The sequence below is a fragment of the Mustela nigripes genome, chromosome X (assembly GCF_022355385.1).
Source record: "Mustela nigripes isolate SB6536 chromosome X, MUSNIG.SB6536, whole genome shotgun sequence".
Taxonomy (NCBI): Eukaryota; Metazoa; Chordata; class Mammalia; order Carnivora; family Mustelidae; genus Mustela; species Mustela nigripes.
The window spans coordinates 67,143,929-67,163,605 of NC_081575.1; the positions used below are offsets into that span (position 1 = coordinate 67,143,929).

A 19,677-nucleotide genomic window follows, 5' to 3' on the forward strand; every position below is an offset into this window, starting at 1 on the left:
TATTTAATTATATATTGTCTTGTATTGTTAGTTAAATCTTTAATGTGTCTATGTCTTCTCCTCCCATAGAAACTTTCAGTTCCTCCAGAGCAGAGATCAAGTTGTTTACTTCTTTCTGTCCTGCACAATGGCTTGAACAAACAGAACTATGCATATAGCAGTGGTTCAGTAAAATATTTGTTGAATGAATGAATGAGTATGAAATTCAAACTATTAGTATCAGAGCTCAAGAATAGAATCAACTCTGTTGAACCACGTAAGAATGAAATGACTGTCACCTGAAACCGTTCTTTCCATTTGCAATGTTATTTCTACACCATTTAGAGTTTCCTGTTTTAGCCAACTTTTATGGTGTGTTTCATTTCAGTTTATTTCCCCTCTTCAGCACCTCCCTTCCAGTGACCTCTGCCCTGCCTCCAAACTCTTACACATTTGGTTTATTTTAAATCTCCCATGATTCCATAACCAGCATCCTGTGGTGGCTTCACCAGCACTCTTAGCCTGTCCTCACTCTCTTTCACCTTCTTTTGTTTACCTAACCACTGTTCTCTTTCACACCAAGCCCCATAACCCTCCACCTATCTGTCTATGACCCTTTTTAAAGTATGATTTGCTAACAATACCTAATGGCATTTCCCATGAGAGGAGATACAAAGAACTACTAAACATACGAAAAGGTCCTCAACACACTAACACTCAGAGAAATGCAAACTAAACAAGATCCTATTTTCTGCCTAAGTTTAATAATAATAACACCCATTGCTAGTCAGGGTGTGAGAAAATGGGAACCCTCCTCATACACCACCGATAGAAGGATAAATTGGTACCACCTTTCTGGATCAAGAAATAATCAGGATTTTTATGAATTGTCCTTGTTTATACTTCAGTTTCTAAGTTAAAATGCAATTTTAATATGTTTTGTTTTGTTTTATTTTGTTTACTTAATGCCTTGTGCCTGGAGCCTTTAACTGGTTTTAACTGCCTCCCTAGGGCAAAACATAAGGCTTGGGAAATTCAAACATACCTGTGATACACATATACAGTTACTATTTTTCTAAGGTCTCTTTTGGCCTCTAATGAAGACTGAACGCATTAAGTAAACACAGTGACAGTTTCTTTATTTGAAGTATAAAAGAGGATAGTACATGAATTTGCTAATAGTCCTTCCATTTTACAAATGGACTCTCCGAATATAGTATGACCATATGTGATTCTGGGAAGAAAGGTATGGAGGTGGGCAGTGCATTTATCTGAAATAAAGTAGTGGCTCATAACAGTTACTTCCTTCTCCCAGGCCTCTATTCATTTTCTGCCTCTGTTTAAATGGAAAGGAGACTCCTTTCTAGAAAAGCACCCTCCCCAGCCTTCCTCCTTCAAGCTTTACAATTATAAAGGTGCTATTAAGGGAGGAGCCAGGACTGTTAGCCTTCCATGTTTTGGCAAGAAAGAGGTACTCCAAGCTGCTTAGACTTTGGGTGAACTGCATTTATAGCCAAATCTGTATCACAGAGAAGCACTTTATCATTAGGTTTTCACTACATGATGCCTACTGTTTGTATTGGTCAGATTTTTCAAAGGATTGCCACATTGTACTTCTTTGGGGGGGGGGAATCCCAAGAATTTAACTAGAACCACTGAAACAAAACAAAACATAAAACTTCCAAGATGGTGCCAGTTCCCTCTATTCAGCTCTATTGATAATGCTTCAATTCTGAGCTCAAGCCTTCCACACCTTTTAGAAGAGGTTGTCTAAGGGAGCCTGGACATCCTGTTGCTTGGAAAGGGCAAGTCCAATTACAACTTGCCATGCATTTGAAAAGGAACCCCAAAACTTCCCTTGGGGCCAGAGTTCTACCTCATCCTGTAACAACAGAGATCAAAGACTGAAGGGTCTTGTTCCTTTTACTCCTCAGCTTGTTAGCTTTATTATTGCTATCCTCTCTCTTACTTTCCACAGCTGCTTCCTAGCATTTCAGTTGTCGCAAACCGGGAGTTGCATATATAAAGTGATTCTTCTGCTGTTTTTTTTCCCCCTCTGATAGGTGTAGAAGATGCCTTCAGTTTCACCTCCAAAGTCATGACAGTGTCCCTGCACAAATTCTCCCCGGGATTTTTCCCAGGCAAGTAATCTGGTATTACATTTGAAGTATTACATTTGAAGAAGAAATGCTGCAGCTCTTCTCTGCATCCTTACGTTTTGTATTTGGAGAGTTCCGTACCAGTGGTACTTTATTGATGTTACTCTGTGCAGAATTTTAACACAGGTCCTTTCGGGTGACAGTGATAGGAATGTAATACTGTTTCTTTTTTCAGATGCCTTTTATGGACTGTCAACAGACAGCTCACTTACACTTACTGTCCTATCAGATACCCTGTGTAACTCCTAACATCCTGATAAGTGCAATGACATACTAATATTAGATCAGTCCAAGACATATGGAAAACCAAGCAAAGGAGTGCATCTTTTTCTGTTATTTAATTTGATCTAGCCAAGTGGAAACTAAGGTTTTTCCATTTTCTTATGGTGTTCCTCTTTCCCCAACATTGTTTACAACAGCTACGTCTCTGAATTATTTGTCTTAATTGCATTTCCTTAGAAACATCATGAATCCAGGACCATTCTTCTACTTGACCTTTTATTGTCCTGGACTCCTGCCAGAGAATCCTTCCAGTTTTCTAATGCTTGTGCCCTTAAAACCGCTCCTGATGCTCCTCTCTTTCACAGGAACAGGTGACGTGTCTGATGTTGGCCTAGGGAAGGGACGGTACTACAGTGTAAACGTACCCATTCAGGACGGCATACAGGACGAGAAGTATTACCACATCTGTGAAAGGTACAGTAGTAGCACTGAGCCAGTAACAAGTGCATCACATTTCTTTAGGATGAAAGGGCCCCCAATCTCACAGCATTCTTGTCTTCAAGGAAGAGTTTGCGGGGGGGGGGAAGCACCACGGTATACCTATGTAGCTTTTGTACACTGCTCATTATACTTCATCGATCAGGTTGCCATTCCTTGTTTAGGAGAGCTGAGTGGAACAGAGCCACACTCTTGGTTTGCTCTGACTTGCTGCCCCATCTGCTCTCCCAAGAGCAGAGCTTCCAAGCTGGCCTGGGTTATCTCCTGTCTGCTACTTTCTTAGCTAAAACCTGCATGTGTGTCATTTTATTAGCCTGGCAGTGTTCATTTCCGCTTCCCATTATGGAGATCTGCTTGCATCCACTGGTGTGAATATTAGAAAGTTCTTCGTTATGTGTTCTTGAGTTCTATCCTTTGTGTTACAGTTGGGGTTAGAAATCTGTCCTTTTTACACTGTGGTTAAGGTTCAAAGTATTCTTGAGTTCTATTCTTTGTGTTACAGTTGAAGTCAGAAATCTGTTCTTTTTACACTGTGGTTAGGGATCAAATTACAGCCACTTGTAGGCAGACAGTTTGGTGTAGACCATTGGGGCTGAAAAGCCCTACAGAACGGGGAAGGGGGAGTGGGTAAACTCATATTCATAAAAATTGTGATTGGCCAGTACAAATTCACTGCTGACATTGTCAGGAGAGAAAGTATAGGTCTGACTAGAAGTCAGCAAGTCAGTATTACTTAAGGTAAGTAATGGGGATGGAGGTGCTTTTGATTCCTACCCCACTCAGCTCAGATTTCTCCCACCCTTTGGTGGAAACAGGGGCTTCCCAAAGGAGCCTGCGCTGGCCATCATCACCAGCAGTTGTAAAACAAAGCAGAAGTATTAAAAAATAAAAACTGTATGCTTCAAAGGTGCCTCTTAGTTCAAGGGATTTGGCAAGCCAAGCCATCAAGCAGCAGCTCTAGCCTCTTCATGATTTTGATCATGTCTCCTGGCTACCTCTGTATTGTCAGACTGAAAAGGCCTTTATTTTTGGAGCCTGCCATTGATGGTTTTAATTGCCTTTCTTTGTTCCCCTCGGGCTCTGTTCTGTCCTTCTTGAGATGTGCAGATCAGAGCTGCTTATGTAACTTCACCAATGAAGATATCCTGTGGTGCTGTGTAAAAGGAGAATTATTTTGTTTTTCTTTTAATCCCCTTCTTGTGAGTGTTCAACACTTTGCTATCCTTTTTTCACCATAGCAAGAAACTCGGTTTTTCTCTTCAGTGCTGTCTGTGTCCATGGGGTTTCCTAGAGCTTGCTAGTTCCTAGGCCTTAAATGAAAAGTCAGCACCCACCATCCTGCAGGGAGAGTTTGTAGTATCTGGCCTTCCCTAAATAGATTACCTTACACGTGCCCCTATTGAAGCCCATCTGCCAATCATAAAACCTCTTGAGATCTACCTTTAGCCCCCCAATCAGTCTGGCATTTCACTACCTAAAAGAGCTAAGTATTGTCTGCTGACCTGGGGAGTGTCCACTCCCAAGGAAATCTCCTACTCACCCTCCTTCCGTGAGCATAATGTCTGTTGCTCCCTTATATTTTCTCTTTCTCTAAACCAGTTCCTACTACAGGATAAAAAATGTTTAATCCCATAGTAATTCCTGTTTTAATATAGCCTCAGTATCAGACTTAATTAGAAGCATTTAAAAAATGAATTTAGGGGGCCACCTGGGTGGCTCAGTCATTAAGCATCTGCCTTCAGCTCAGGTCATAATTCCCAGGGTCCTGGAATCGAGCCCCACATTGGGGCTCCCTATTCCGCGGAGAGCCTGCTCTTCCCTTTCCCATTATCCCTGCTTGTGTTCCCTCTCTCACTGTGTCTGTCCCTGTGAAATAAATAAATAAAATCCTTTTTTTAAAAAGTGAATTTAGGGGCACCCAGGTGGCTCATATGGCTGAGCATTTGCCTTCAGCTCAGGACATGATCCCAGGGGCCTGGGATTGAGCCCCACGTTGGGGTCCCTGCTCGTTGGGGAACCTGGTTCTCCCTCTCCCTCTGCCATTCCCTCTACTTGTGTTCTCGGGCTGTCTTTCTCTCTCTCTCTCTCTCTCTCTCTCTCTGTCTCTATCTCTGTCAAATGAATACATAATATCTTTTTAAAATAAATAATAAATTAAAAATAAGCGAATTTAGCCCCAAAGAAAAGATCCATGGAAGATCACATATGACTTCCCTTTATAGAAACCATCTTGCTGCCCCCACCGTAGTGTATGGGAGGCCAGCACTGACTAAACATTCTTCCAGTTTGCTTCCTAAAGTACCAGACACTCATCACCTTATGGTTCCCAGGGCCCCTTTTGCCTCGTGGAGGCACACCACCAATCTACACACTGATCATCCAGGATAACAGGTTCCGGGTTTTCATTAGAGGTACAATAAGTATCCCCTTTGATTTCTTTCAGAAGTCAAGTGTGCTCAGGGCGTTATGTGAAGGCAGCTCTGATTCCAAGGGTGCCAAGAAGGCTTCCTGACCCAAACATCTCTCCCATCTGTCGCCTGAAATTCCTTTAACAGGAAATGCACTTTTATTCTACAATGAGAGATAGGCCTTAAAATGGAATTTTGCCACAACCCCTCCTCCTAACCTTCACTCTGCCAGAGATGTATGCTCTCTTGATAGCAGATTTTGAAAAGGGTTAGAGCACGAGCACTCTGAGCGTTCAGAGGAGGAGGAACTGGGTTAGTGGAGCAGTAGAGGGAAAGAGGCACAGAAAAAAAAAAACCACTCTTTGCCAACTAAGTGGTTTTATAGAGGTTCAGCCCTGGTAACTATATCACTTAGCTTGTCATTCTGTTTTTGACTACTTGTAGCTTGCTGCTGGGAAGCAGAGTCTCTTGCCCTTTTTCTACTATGACCTCTGACCCATCTGCCTACCTCAAAAGATTGAGTCAACATAGAATGGCTTACTCATGTTTAAAAAAAAAAGTCACGTAGTATATCTGCTATCTCCATTTAATCCTTTATGTTCCATGAGCCCACTGATTTTCTGGCTTGCTCCTTACCTGTGATAAAATAAAAGATCTCTTATTGCTGGTTCACTTAAAAGATACTCTAATTTTCGTTTGCCATTCAATTTCTAGTTTGCTCCTGAACTGCCGCTCCCTGTGGGATTCATGAGCCCTTTTGTCTTTCCTATCCTTTCTTCCTGTGTGGCTTTTTCCTCTGCCATAGCCTCCTTTGACTTTGTTAGCTAGTCTGACTTAATGATTTCATCTTAAGGTTGAGCACACCCTCTTTTTTTGAAGATCTTATTTATCTGAGAGAAAGAGGGAGGGGAGAGAGCACAGGTGGGAAGAGGGGCAGAAGGAGAGAGAAGCAGACTTCCCGCAGAGCAAGGAGCCTTCCATGGGGGTGGGGCTTGATCCCAGGACCCTGGAATCGTGACCTGAGCCCCTGAGCCGAAGGCCGACGCTTAACCCACTGAGCCACCCAGGTGCCCAGGCACACCCTCTTAATTAAAAAAAAAAGGGGGGGGAGGGGGCTTAGGGTTTCTTTTTTTTAATAGACGAGATAAGGAATCTACAGGGATATTTTCAGCACCAAAAGACCTTGAATTCCATCTTATGTAAAAGATCATCTTAGTCAGAGATACCTAGGTCATTCAACACTCATTTGGAAGGGTGAGGGTCACTGATTCCCAAAATCTTCCCATAATTTTCATGGGAGCTACTAGAGTTGGTATTATAAGCAGAAGCCTGTTTTAACTAACATAAAAGAATATTAACATCATTCTTGTAAGCACACCTCCTTCAAATAGAAGCTGTGGTCCCAGCAGAGAGACAATGGTTATATTCTTGATTTACATGAAAGCCCACTCCCCCTCCTTGGCCACATGAACACATACACACAAAGTTTGATGGGTAAAGAAGGCTGATTTGCTAAAGGGAGGGTTTTGCTGGTTTCCAAACTATGTCATCTGAAAGATGAAATACTGCTCTATGTTTAACTTGTTCTTGCTTTCTAACTGTATCTGAATGCAACGTGAGATAGTCTTTTTTTTTTTAAAGATTTTATTTATTTATTTGACAGACAGGGATCACAAGTAGGCAGAGAGGCAGGCAGAGAGAGAGGAGGAAGCAGGCTCCCTGCTGAGCAGAGAGCCCAATGTTGTGCTCCATCCCAGGACCCTGGGACCATGACCTGAGCCGAAGGCAGAGGCTTTAACCCACTGAGCCACACGGGCACCCCTGAGATAGTCTTATTAATGTTTAAGCTATTACCCAAAGCACTGCTTTGATGATGTTGGGAGCATTTGTAGTTGAGGACTACCGGACACAAGGATACTGATGCGTACTTCCTTGCTGTGGGTTCTAGAGAGGTTTTTGATCTGAAACCTCAAATCTTGCAAAATGACCAAACTACTTGCTTACTGTGAACTATTTTGACATATGTGTGGTTTGAAAAAGAAATTCAGGGCTGTACTTAAGCTTTTTAGTTTTTATCCTACCTGTCATTTTATAGCCCCAATAGCCAGAAAACATCCTTTATTAAATATCCAATTAGTATATAACTCATAGGAAAGCTATATATCTGTACATATATAGATATACACATATATATATGTATCTATGTGGTGTGTATGGATACAAAATATATTGAAGTGGACAATTCAACATTTTGGAAAAAACACCCTCACATTTTATTAAGAATATTCAACTGTTAACTTGGTAAGATAATTAAGTACAGCCACCGCATAAATATTTCACCAAAAGGAAAACACACTGTTAAAGAAACTTCACAATGAATAGGACTAAGGAGAGGCTCTGTTAAACAGGACTTTTCACGAGAGCAGTCTTTATATCCACATATGCAAAACTTTGCTAGTGAGAGCTATCAACCCAACCAAGGAAATGATCTTATCCTGCTGAACTAAGTTTTCTAACAATAGTTTCTTAAAGTAAAAATCTACCTGTATTCGGTCCTTGGCCTGTCTACCTTGAGTCCTGTGGCTTTTACATTCTATAGCTCAAAACTGAAAGAAACCTTTCTTCCCCCTCAATGACCACTAACCTAAAAAAAAATAGTCAAGATCCCAGAAGTGGAAAAAAAAAAACTTATTATTTTTGCCTCCTTTCTTTTATGGGAGAAAAATTATACTACTTTGTTGTAAATAATTTTTTATAGCTCTTCAACTGCTAAATGCAAATGTTAATTCTACTGGGCATGGGCCAACCAGAGTAGACTACCCAGAAAGAACTTGTTCTCTAGGACAGCGACAAGCTCATTAAAGGAAGAGCTCATTTAAGCCTAAGTTTTTATTCCTTTGGAGAATTCCTTTTGTCCATCTGTATGGAGCTCCAGTGTTATCCAACAAGGAAGAGAAGACACCATCACTAATTCTTAAGATAATGTCTCAGTAGTATATGTTTATGGTGTGAGCCAAAATTCACCTCTCTGAAGCCACTCCGACCTCGCTACAAAAAGAACTGAGCAGCTCAAGTCACCTTATAAGATTTTTAAAACATTAACAAAAATAAAGTGGGGAGCTACCACGCAAGTAGGGGGTTTGTGTAACTTTAAGTATAATAACACTGTTTTATTCATTCATTCAGCAAATATTTATTGAGCATCTGCTTTATGCCGGCACTGTATCTGGGTACTGACTGTGGATTAGGCTCCCACCCTGGAGCTTAGCTCCAAGGGAGCACTTGCCTGTGTCAGGAATTGCACTGAACATTTATTTGATCCTTCTCACTTGATCCTTATGACAGCATATAATATAGAGTGCCTACAAAGGTAGGTAATCTGATTCCCATTTTACAAATGAGAAAACTATAGCTTAGAAAAATTGATTAGCTAAGCATGATACGCTCTAGTTCCATCCATGTTGTTGCAAATGGCAAGATTTCATTTCTTTTGATGGCTGCATAGAAGTGGTGATGCAACATGGAGGCTTAAGTGGGTAGAAGAAGAATAAATGAAACAAGATGGGATTGGGAGGGAGACAAACCATAAGTGACTCTTAATCTCACAAAACAAACTGAGGGTTGCTGGGGGGAGGGGGGTTGGGAGAAGGGGGTGGGATTATGGACATTGGGGAGGGTATGTGATTTGGTGAGTGCTGTGAAGTGTGTAAACCTGGTGATTCACAGACCTGTACCCCTGGGGATAAAAATATATGTTTATGAAAAATAAAAAATTAAGATTAAAAGAAAAAAGAAAAATTGATTAGCTTCAGGTCATACAACTAGTAAGTGGTGAAGCCAGAGTTTAAATCCACATCTGTCTGCCTGCTAACCATCAGCTACCCTGTCCCCAAAGTGTCACCTAGAATTATGAATTTTTTTTACAAGGAAAAAAATACCATCCCCAAGACTTCTTGGAAAATTTTATCTCGGGGGATTACAGAAAACCCCTTGTAAAAAAAACCATTTGGGTTTATGCATATGAGCCACATGATTTATTATATACATAATTCATCGTGTTTATGTTCATGCAAGTGTGACTTGGAGTTTGGGGGGTGGGAAATAGAATCTCCTAATCCTGAGGAATTCATTTGTAATTTTATGGATAGAAAATAAGAATAACTATTGCCAGATTTTACTTCTTGTGTTAAAATTCCTAATTACTATTCCTAATTTAAATTCCTAAAGTTTGGAAACGTGGAGATTCTGTAAATCTGCTTTTTCCTTTATTTTCAATGGAGGAAATCCTGACTTTCTATTTTAGAAAGTAAATAGTATTACATGGCATTTCATGTGTGTTTTTTTAAATTGGTACTGCTAAAGATTTTTAACATGATGCATTTTTGCAACTGTAGGCCTAATTGATATCATCTCTTGATCCTGGCAGAAGGCTGTGTCTACATGCAGAGTAGAGATTCTTCATCCATGCTATAAGCCATTCATCCACTACCAATGGAATAAAATGAGAACCGAGGGACATCACGAAAGGACATTTAAGTGAAATGTTTCCATTCACTGTTGACTTTTGATGTTAATATTTAAAGAAGAGATGTTTTAATGATGATAAGTTTTTCTTTCACTGTAATGATAAATCATCTAGAATTCATCTTTGACTTGGGACTCCAAACTCCTTATCATTCAATTTTACAATCAGGTAGATAGATCATTGGTGAAAGAGAACCCAACAAGTATAGCCTACTGCTCTGGTCTTGGTGATGTGCAAAAGCAATACAAGTACATGTTCACACATAAATATTTTAAGCGTGACAAATATTTTGAAATTCTCTTTCAGTTGATGAGAAGAGAAGAGTCCTCTAGAAATTTGCATTTAAGAACAAATATCCAGATAACTGTACTTACATTTTGATCACAATCTGAGAGTTGGTCAGAATTCTTTATATACTTTTTCTCCCCTTCTTCAGCTGGGTCATGGCTACACCACGGGATCATGCCTAGCTCACTTTGGCCCAGTGATAAAGGCAACAGAATCTGCTAATTCATTTTCTAAACCTCACCCTTTGAACTCAGCCTGCTATAAGATATTTGTATTAAATGCTTTTGTTCTATTTGGTAAGCTTCTGTCCTGCCTCTATGTGGTATGGCAGATGCAAAATTGCCTATTGTTTCTGGAAGATGGATGACTCAGACACTAATTAAATTTGCTGTTAATGTTAGCCACAGGTGTAAATGAGGCCAAAATGGGCCATTCATTTATTATTCCTAGTTTGATGTTTCCTTTAAAATATTACATTCAAAAGATATTAACTGCCTATGAATATGGGATAATTTGGAGGGAGGATGCTGAGCTCAATTATCTATATTGTCCTGTACCCTCTGTCAGTGAGCTCACCCTGCCTATCCCTAGTACTTAGTTAGGGTTGCAGTGAAGAACTGTTTTTTTCCTCCAATCTCTGATCCTTTGAGCTTCAAATTCAGGTGGTTAGGGACCCCTGGGTGGCTCAGTCGGTGAAGTATCTGCCTCTGGCTCAGGTCATGATCCCAGGGTCCTGGGATCAAGTCCCACCTTGGGCTGCTTGCTCAGCAGGAATCTTGCTTCTCCTTCTGCCTGCCTCTCCCACCCCCCTCTGCCACTTCTCTCTCTGTCTCTCTGACAGATCAATAAATAAAATCTTTAAAAAATAAATAAATATAAATAAATAAATACATACAGGTGGTTAGAGGGACAGTTCTTATATTCTTCTCCTCTCCCTCTTGGCCAGTGTCTTTCATGACCAGGAATTCCTAAACTCCCAGGCCAAGTAAGCCCTGACACCTTGATAGGCCCCTCCTCCAGCAAACAGTCTTCACAGGTGATATTTTTTTTTTCATTTAAGTCAAGGAGGCCAATCTCCTGGAATTCCATGCATTTGTTCTGTCAGTCCAGTGTTCACTTTTTCTTCTCTCTTCTTAGTGCTGAATGATCCCTACCCCCTGGAGAAAGTGACCTGATTCTTCCAGAGCAGTTTAATAAGTTCTGACACTAGAACATGCTCTGAAACTATCCAGAGACAGGAAGACTGTGCTCATAAATGGAAATCTTGAGAATTATACCCGTTCATGCAGGGCTGCTCTGAAAAGAATTCTAAAATTGACAAGATCTGTGCTTGACAGAACATTCTGACATCAAACTCATATTACTCCTCTCAGCTGCTATCCACCATGTACCCCCTACCCCCAACCTAGGCCTCTCCACTCCGATGTTCTCTTATCGCTGCTCTGTCCCTTCAGTCTAGCAGAGCAAAACTACCCTTTAGGCTTTGCTTTCACATGTTTTAACAGTGCCTGACATTGCTGTGCCCCCGGCAGCTGCCGGCACTGATGAGCTGCCTCAATGTATTCTGTTGACATGGACCGTACAGAGACTAAGTAAAGTTTGGTGCCCCCCCCCCCGCCCCACGACAAAAAGGCCCGATGCTAAGTTGGGCTGAGCTCTGCTCTCTGTGCACTGCTACCTACTACGCTATCAGGCAAAAGGCATACCCCGTTGGACCAAAGAGCAGATTCCTCAGAAAAAGCCATACTGAACAACCAGCCATTGAGTTAACAAGCGAAAGGGTACATATGTGTGCCAGGCACTAAAGGTAACGTATTTGCCTAGAGACTACATAGTGTAGCTGAGGAGTGGGCCAGAGGGCAAGGGGTTTATGTGTGGCCAGTCCAAGCAGATGAATCCTGAAGAGAAAGGTAAGGGATGTAGCAGTAGGGTGGGGGCGGGGGGGGGAGCGGACATCTTAAATATATTAGTAATGAAAGTAGAAAAATATCTATCCCATTTAAATATAGGCATGCCCCCTGACTCAGCCTAATTAGAAGAAAGTCAGTCTGAATCATGGAATATTTTTAAATGCGTTTTTATTACTTTCAAGCACTGGACATGCTAGTAATTCAAACTAGACTAACAGCATCGTACAGCACCTCAGGGAAGAAGCTTTAAGAATCATTGGTAATTAGCATATCAATTATTTGTATGTAAGTGGATGTGCACAAAGTGCACAAAAAGTTTATTCTCTTAAGTAGGACAAGCATTCCCCAGTGCAATCCTGTTTACACTATTAATTTGCTTAGCCAGCCCTTTTTGTGCCAAGATAGATGTATGTAAGACATGCTTTTTTCCTCAGCGAAGAATGAATCGCTTCCCTGTGTTTAGTCCAGTAACTAAGAAGCAGAGCGCCACTTGATTGGTTTGGGATTTCCAGGATATAGAATTTTGAATTTGCATACAGACTAGAGAGATTTCATATGGAGAAGATCTGGCAGCCATTGCCAGAGACCCAGTTTCCCCATCTGGATCTCATTGAAGTGATCTGGATTTCATCAAGCAACAGGACACTGATCCTGAATGATCCACCAGACACTCTAACATAGGCATGTTTAAAATACATCCTGCCCCAGAAAAATAACTGTTAAAATATGATGAGTTGGAGTTATTCTGTGTGCAGTACTTCAAAGTAATAAAAATGCATTTCTTTTTAAGTCCCACGAAAACCAGGCAATATCAAGTTAATGATGAAAATCAATCCCCAAACTCTTTCTTACACACCTCATTGTGTGACGGCATTGCAGAAATTTCCAATCATCTGGGAAATGATATTTTGTTTTGATGAGCTGCACCAGGTGCTAACTATATGGCAGGATTTTGTCTTTGAATCGTAGGGAGGGCCTCCTTGGTAAAGAAGAGTGAGGGAAGAGCTAGGGGCATGTTTATTGTTAACAAATCATTATTTTCTACCTAAGTTTAAAAATCAGGGCAGTCGAACTGAAAACAACATATCAGGTGTATGGAGCGGGTAGAAAATATGATTAGGAAATGAGAAACAGAGATACAGGCCTGTATTTCTACCCGTACTCTAGGTAAATTGTAAAGTCGGCAAGGCTTAGAGAGTAAAAACTAAGCACAGAGAGCGCAAGCACCAGCAGTAAATATACACACAAATGTTGCAACTACAGTTTGGAATGATTCCAGCTCTCTCCTTTCCCCCAAGGGCATCCCTATCCAGGGTCTGCAAAGGCCAAATAGCTGTTTGGCTTCCAATCTGATTTTTTGCCCAAGAAATCAGAGAAGTCGGTTTCAATTTTAATAATATATTCTCCCAACCTCTATCTAACAGAAAGGCATTTGTGTTCCTGTCCCTTCTTAAAGTGAATTTTGTGTTTGGTGAAAGGTAATAGATTGGTAGCCCTGGAAAAGGAATTACTGTATTCCTAGAACAGGTATAACCAGGCAGTGACACTATGAAATTGCTCTCTGCCTTTGGGGAACATTAGAGTCCTGTTTGGGAAGTCACTGCTATGGTATGCAGTGCTGAACTCAACTGTATCTCAGTGGGCTGAGATAATTAGCATAGCACTCAAAGGGCCTGATTTCAGGCCATTCATTTACCTACTCAACATCAGGGAGTGCTTATAATGGGGCCTGGTGCTGGGAGAAGACTTTTGCAAATGTTCTATCCTTTAATCCTCAGAAGAACCCTGTGAGGGAGAAAATACTCTTCTGGTTCTACAGAAAAGGAAACTGAGGTTCAGAGAAGTGAAGTTATTTGTCCAAGTTGCTGGGGCAGACACTTTGATGCCAAGTGCAGTGTTCTCCCTGAACCCTGTGCTGTGGAGGCCACATAGAGAATGGATGAGACATAGACCCAGATACTGTGACATAGAGTTGAATGCAGTCTGTGCTGTATGCGCAGTCCTGGTGGTGACAGAGCAGTGACAGGTACTACCTGAGAGGAAATAAAGAGCTGTTAGTCCAGGGGCGCCTGGGTGGCTCAATCATTAATCGTCTGCCTTCAGCTCAGGTCATGATCCCAGGGTCACAGGATGGAGCCTCGCATGGAGCTCCCTGCTCAGCAGGGAGTCTGCTGCTCCCTTTCCCTCTGCCTGCCGCTCCCCCTGCTGTGCTCTCTCTCACCCTCTGTCAGAGAAATAAATAAAAACCTTTTTTTTTTTAAACAAAAAGAAAAGCTGTTAGCCCATCTAGCCTTAGGATTCATATTCTTTAGGTCTTCTACCATTTTGGTTTTGAGTTTTTTCTTTGTTTATTTGTTCTAACTTAGCTCTCCAAACTAGCCTGCCTCTTCCTTACCCTACCCGCTGGCCAGTAATACTCTGCTTGCTGGGCCCTCTGACCTTTCAGAACGAAAGGAGCCAAAGAGCACTGGGGTTGAGGGAAAAGAGCACTGGATTCGAATTAGAATTAGTGTTCTAATTCTAACTCTGAATATTCACTCTCTGCCACTGGTAAGGTCCTTTAATTCTGAATGACTCACTCTCTCCTGTGAGAATGAGAATGGTTTATTTCAAAGAGGTAAAGAGATTAAGTAATAATAAACTAAAAATAGTGCACAGCCCTTTCTGTTGCCAAGATGACATATAATTGATGAGTAGAATTACTTACTACAAGGCACATAGTAAAGAAAGAAATGCCAATTAGAATTCATGTTTCTATATAATAGACTCAGCAGTGAGAGAAAAGATGCCCATGTAAAATGCTTAAGAAACTGTATCTTGAAAATTAAAACAGCCAAGGGGATGTAAGGATTGATTGTTTGTTGGAGGTAGTAGTTAGGGGTTTTGGGGCTTGAGGATTGCTTTATTTTGTGGCTTTGGGTTTTTTGTTTTGTTTTTTGTACTGAAGATGTTAATGAAACCAGTACCACTTATCTGATGCCAAAAGCAGAAAGAGAAACTTATAGGAAATTAGATGTCTTCTGGATATGGCCAAGAGGCCCCAAACAAAATGGCACATCATCTTCATTACAGGGAGCTCCCCACCCCAATTCTCTGCATCCCTGAACCCTTTGTAAAAAATATTCAGGAATCATTGAGGCATTTACCATATGCCGCATCCCCTGGCAGGTTGAGTTTTTGCAGAATGAGTCAGCAGTACCTGAGTTGAGATAGGATTGAGGGAATTTAGAGAAACTGTGCCTGTGAAAAGTTGAAGAGTTCCCATTTGGGACTTGATTAGTGATACTTTGGGTCCTTAACACAATCACCCTCTGAGTTCCATCCAATGCAATCAGTTTAAAATTTATATTATAGAAAATGTATCACTGCTGGCAATAACTTTGCTCAGGCTGATTTGGGGAGTGAACAGCATTAGTAACAAATATTTCTCTCTTCTCTCCCTCCCCATGCTACCCTTTTTGGTTTTTCAACTTTGAGTTCCTCCTTTTTTAGACTCTGTTGAGGATGTCTCTAGAGGATGCTGAGAGTGCTTGTTGGAATACGTAAAGATGATAAGACTGGTCTAGGCTGGTTTGCAAGTTAGAAAGTCAGCAGCCTGCCCCCTCAGAAGTCTGGGTAGAATGACAAATTTGGGTTACCTGATCCTACCATCAGCATTGATTATGGGTAACTGTAACACTCTCTAGCATCCCATTGCCCTGAGTTGAATCTTTCAGGACTTTGAGTATTTAAAAACAAACAAACCAAACCAGGTCCTGCCCTTGGTATTTAGAGGTAAAGTCGCACAAGTGAATTAACACCATAGACACTGTGATCTACCCTGATGGAATAAGAGAAGGGGGTATAGCTCTACAATTTGGTTCTCGGGCTTTCCCTTTTATGTGAAAACATCATTATTGCCATCATGCCTAGCTTTTATCCTCCTCAGGCAACCACAGCCTTCCTCAAATCAATGCCTGTAGAAACAACTGCCCCAGCTTCTCTTCCTCATTTGCATAGCCTTGTCTGAAATCCAGACTGCCGAATACTGAAGGATTAGGTTTCTCATCAAGAAACTGCTTTTCAAATGAATATCATGTGTGTTTTAGGGAAGTCACTAATGTAGTGTAATGAGATGCCTGTCCGTTCTCCCCACCCCTACCCCAACCCACCTCCTTTCTGGGAAAGAGATTTTAGACTTTTCCAAAACCTTAAATTAATGATTTGCAGTGTAGCAAATAGTACAGTGGTTAGGGAAACTTTCCCAAAAGCAATCTAGAGTGATATTTTATTTATCTAGTCACTTAATGATTATTTACTGAATGCCTACTATGTATAAGATATTGATTCCACCTGCATGGAAGTTAATGGGAACTTTAACATTATAGATACATAAAGGAATATACATATGTATTGATAATCAAACAGCTAAATAGAATAAAATGTAGAAAGTTATAGGAACCATAAAAAACAAAATGCTATTGGTACTCAAAGGGAGAAAATACTTCAGAAAAAGACTTAATTGAGGAGGTAACATTTGATCTGGGCTCTAAAGGGTAGCTAATTGCTATATCTTTACAAAGTGTGAATATGTATGTATTGATGAAATCTGGGTCAAATTTAGACAGATTATAAGGAGGGAAGGATCTTCTGTACAGAGGATACAGAATTATCAAAGTCAGAAGAGGCTGAGCTATGTACAAAGAACATCGGTTTAGTTTGGCTGAACTGTAAAATGCATGAGAGGGACAAGTTGCAAAGAAGATTGGAAAAGCGGGTGGGAATCACATCATGCAAGAGCTGGAATTCTTAGCTATGAAACTTTATACCATATTCTGTAAGGATTGGGGGAGCTGCTGAAGATTTTAGAATGAGGGAATAATACAATCAGAGCTTGCTCAGCAAGTTTAACACTCAAAAAGTATTAATGCTGTGGCTGCTACTGCTGAGATACAGAGTAATGTGTGTGGAGTGGCTGCACCAGCACCTGATAGTATGTCATGGAAGCAGGTACCTTGTAGTAGTAGCTTAGAGCATGGACTCTGGTGCCAGGATCCCTGGGTTCAAACCCCAGCTCTGCCACTTAATAGCTGTGTGTCTTGCACAGATTTTTTTTAACCCTTCTGTGCTGTCGCTTCCCTATCAGTAAAATAGAATTAATAAGGATACCTATCTAATAAATTGTTTAGAGAGTCAAATGAGCTGATACATGTAAAGTACATAGAACAGTGCTGTGTTTTGAATAAAGTGTCCAATGAATGTTAACTGCTACTACTATCAGTTTTTTATCCAGGAGGGAGATGGGACTTGAGCCAGCCTTGAAAGAGTAAATATGATGTACATGTGTAGAAAGGTGACTTGCAAGCACAAGGAAGTTTATGACAACAAGCATACTTTCTGGGCAAGGTGACTGAGGTGAACCATGGACAGTGTAGTTTTCCTACAGAATAATAGGGGTTAAGGGGTTATTGGAAAATAAGATGAAAAGGGAGGCTGGAATCAGATCATGAAGGACTTTGAAATTTAGGCTAAGAATTTTAAGCATTATCTAAAGACAATACAGGGACATTGAAGGATTTTGAGTAAGGAGGTGACTTGATCAAAACAATCCCTAAGGAAAATTAATCTGGTGGTAGTTAGAGTATGTGCATGATGGATTGGAGAGGTAAGAGACTTGAGACAGGAAAGTTAATTAGGAAGCTATTGATGTAATCCACAAAGGAGGTCATAAGGGCCAGTACTGCTGTGGGAGTGGAGAGAAAGCAGTGGGAGAAAGATTGATGCAAGACGGGTAACTGAAAAGGAGCAGAGAAAGGGAGGAATCACAAAGAACCTCAGAGTTTTGAGCATGGGTGACTGAAAGGATGGGCTGTCAATAGCAGAGACAAGGAATAGAGAAGGAGGTAAAATGACGGGTTCAGCATAGTCAAAATGGAGCTGTAAATCACAGCTGACATTGTAGAAATTGCCAAGCTGATCCTAAAATTTATATGAGAATTTAACCCAGAATGTTACAAGAATCTTAAAAAGGAAGAACAAAGTTGGGAGACTTACACTTCCCAACTTCAAAACTTACTAAAAACCTACTGTAATCAAGACAGTGTGGTGCTGGCATGGGTTGGACATATGAGCAATGGAATGTAGTTCAGAGTCAAGAAGCCCTCGCAGTCAATGTTACCCATTTGGATTTTACCCAAAGAGTGCCAAGACAATCACCTGGGGACAAATAGTCTTTTCAATAAATAGTGCTGGGGCTACTGGATATCACAATCCAAAAGGATGAATCTAGACCTTTACCTCACACCATATACAAAACTTATGTCCAAATAGTCTAAATTACAAAAATAAAACTACAAAACTCTTAGAAGACATAGATGTAAATATTCATGTCCTTGAATTAAAAAATATTCATGGCCTTGAATTAATATAATACCCCAAACCACAAGTAGCCAAAGAAAAAATAGATAAGCTGGATTTCATCAAAATAAGAAAAGTTTTGTGCTTCGAAGGATACTGTCAAGAAAATTTTAAAGACAACCCACAGAATGGGAGAAAAATATGCAAATCATGTATCTGATAAGAGACTTGTATTTAGAATATACAAATACCTACAACTCAATATGAAAAAGGCAAATGAGCAAAGGACTTGCATAGGCATTGCTCCAAAAAGATAATACAAATGGCCAAAAAGAACATGGAAATATACTCAGCACCATTAGTCACTAGAGAAATACATATCAAAACCACCATGAGATACTACTTTACACCCCCTTAGTTGGCAACAGTCAAACAAAAGAGAAAACAACAAGTATTGGTAAAAGATGTTGAAGAATTAGAACCCTCATATATTCTACGTTGCTGTTGTGAATGTAAACTGGTGCCACCACTGTGGAAAACAAATTCCCTATAAATGAGGCAAACTACACTGTTCATGGTTTGCCTCAGTCACCTCACCCAGAAAGTCTGTTCTTTGTCATAAACTTCCGTTGCCTGCAAGTCACCTTTCTACACCTGGAGTTACGACATGACCCAGAAATTCTACTCCTAGGTATGTAACCAAGAAAAATGAAAACCTGCTACACAAAAACTTCTACACAAATGTCCACAGCAGCATTTTTCATATTAGCCAAAAAGTAGAATTAACCCAGATGCCCATCAACTGATGAATGGATAAAGAAAATTTGGTATATGCAGATAAGGGAATATAATTTGGTTGTAAAAAGGAATAATGTATTGATACATGCTACAATACAGATGAACTGTGAACATAATATACCAGATAAAGCCAGTTACAAACCACATGTGATATAATTCCATTTATATGAGTGGTCAAAATCAGACAAATCTATAGAGACAGAGAGAAGATTAGTGGTCGCCAGGGCCTGGGGATTGAAGAATGGTAGAAATGGGTAGTAGCAGCTAATGAGTACAGAGTTTCTTTGGGGGATGATGGAAATGTTCTGAAATTCATTGTGGTAATGGTTGTACAACTCCATAAATATACTAAAAGCTGCCAAATTGTACACTTTAAATAGGAGAATCGTATGTTACATGAATATCAGTAAAGTTGCTTTTTTAAAAGACTTAAAAATATTTTTTATTTATTTTCAGCATAACAGTATTCATTATTTTTTCACCACACCCAGTGCTCCATGCAATCCATGCCCTCTATAATACCCACCACCTGGTACCCCAACCTCCCACCCCCC

The 19,677-nt window shown here is 40.5% G+C and overlaps 1 protein-coding gene across 8 annotated transcripts in view; it reads left to right on the forward strand.

Annotated features, from left to right (window-relative positions):
• Positions 1–19,677, forward strand: part of HDAC8 (histone deacetylase 8) — a 223,377-nt gene that overhangs the window by 66,228 nt on the left and 137,472 nt on the right. For 7 of the 8 annotated variants that reach the window (XR_009401363.1, XM_059385637.1, XM_059385638.1 and 4 more), the window contains 2 exons: positions 2,043–2,120; positions 2,726–2,834. Coding sequence is in view for 7 of the 8 variants with exons in the window: in XM_059385637.1 (XP_059241620.1) it covers positions 2,043–2,120; positions 2,726–2,834 (187 nt within the window). In the remaining variant the exon portion in view is untranslated. Of the gene's footprint in view, positions 1–2,042; positions 2,121–2,725; positions 2,835–9,660; positions 9,874–19,677 lie in introns of those variants that run through there. The other variant, XM_059385643.1, reaches the window with a different exon arrangement.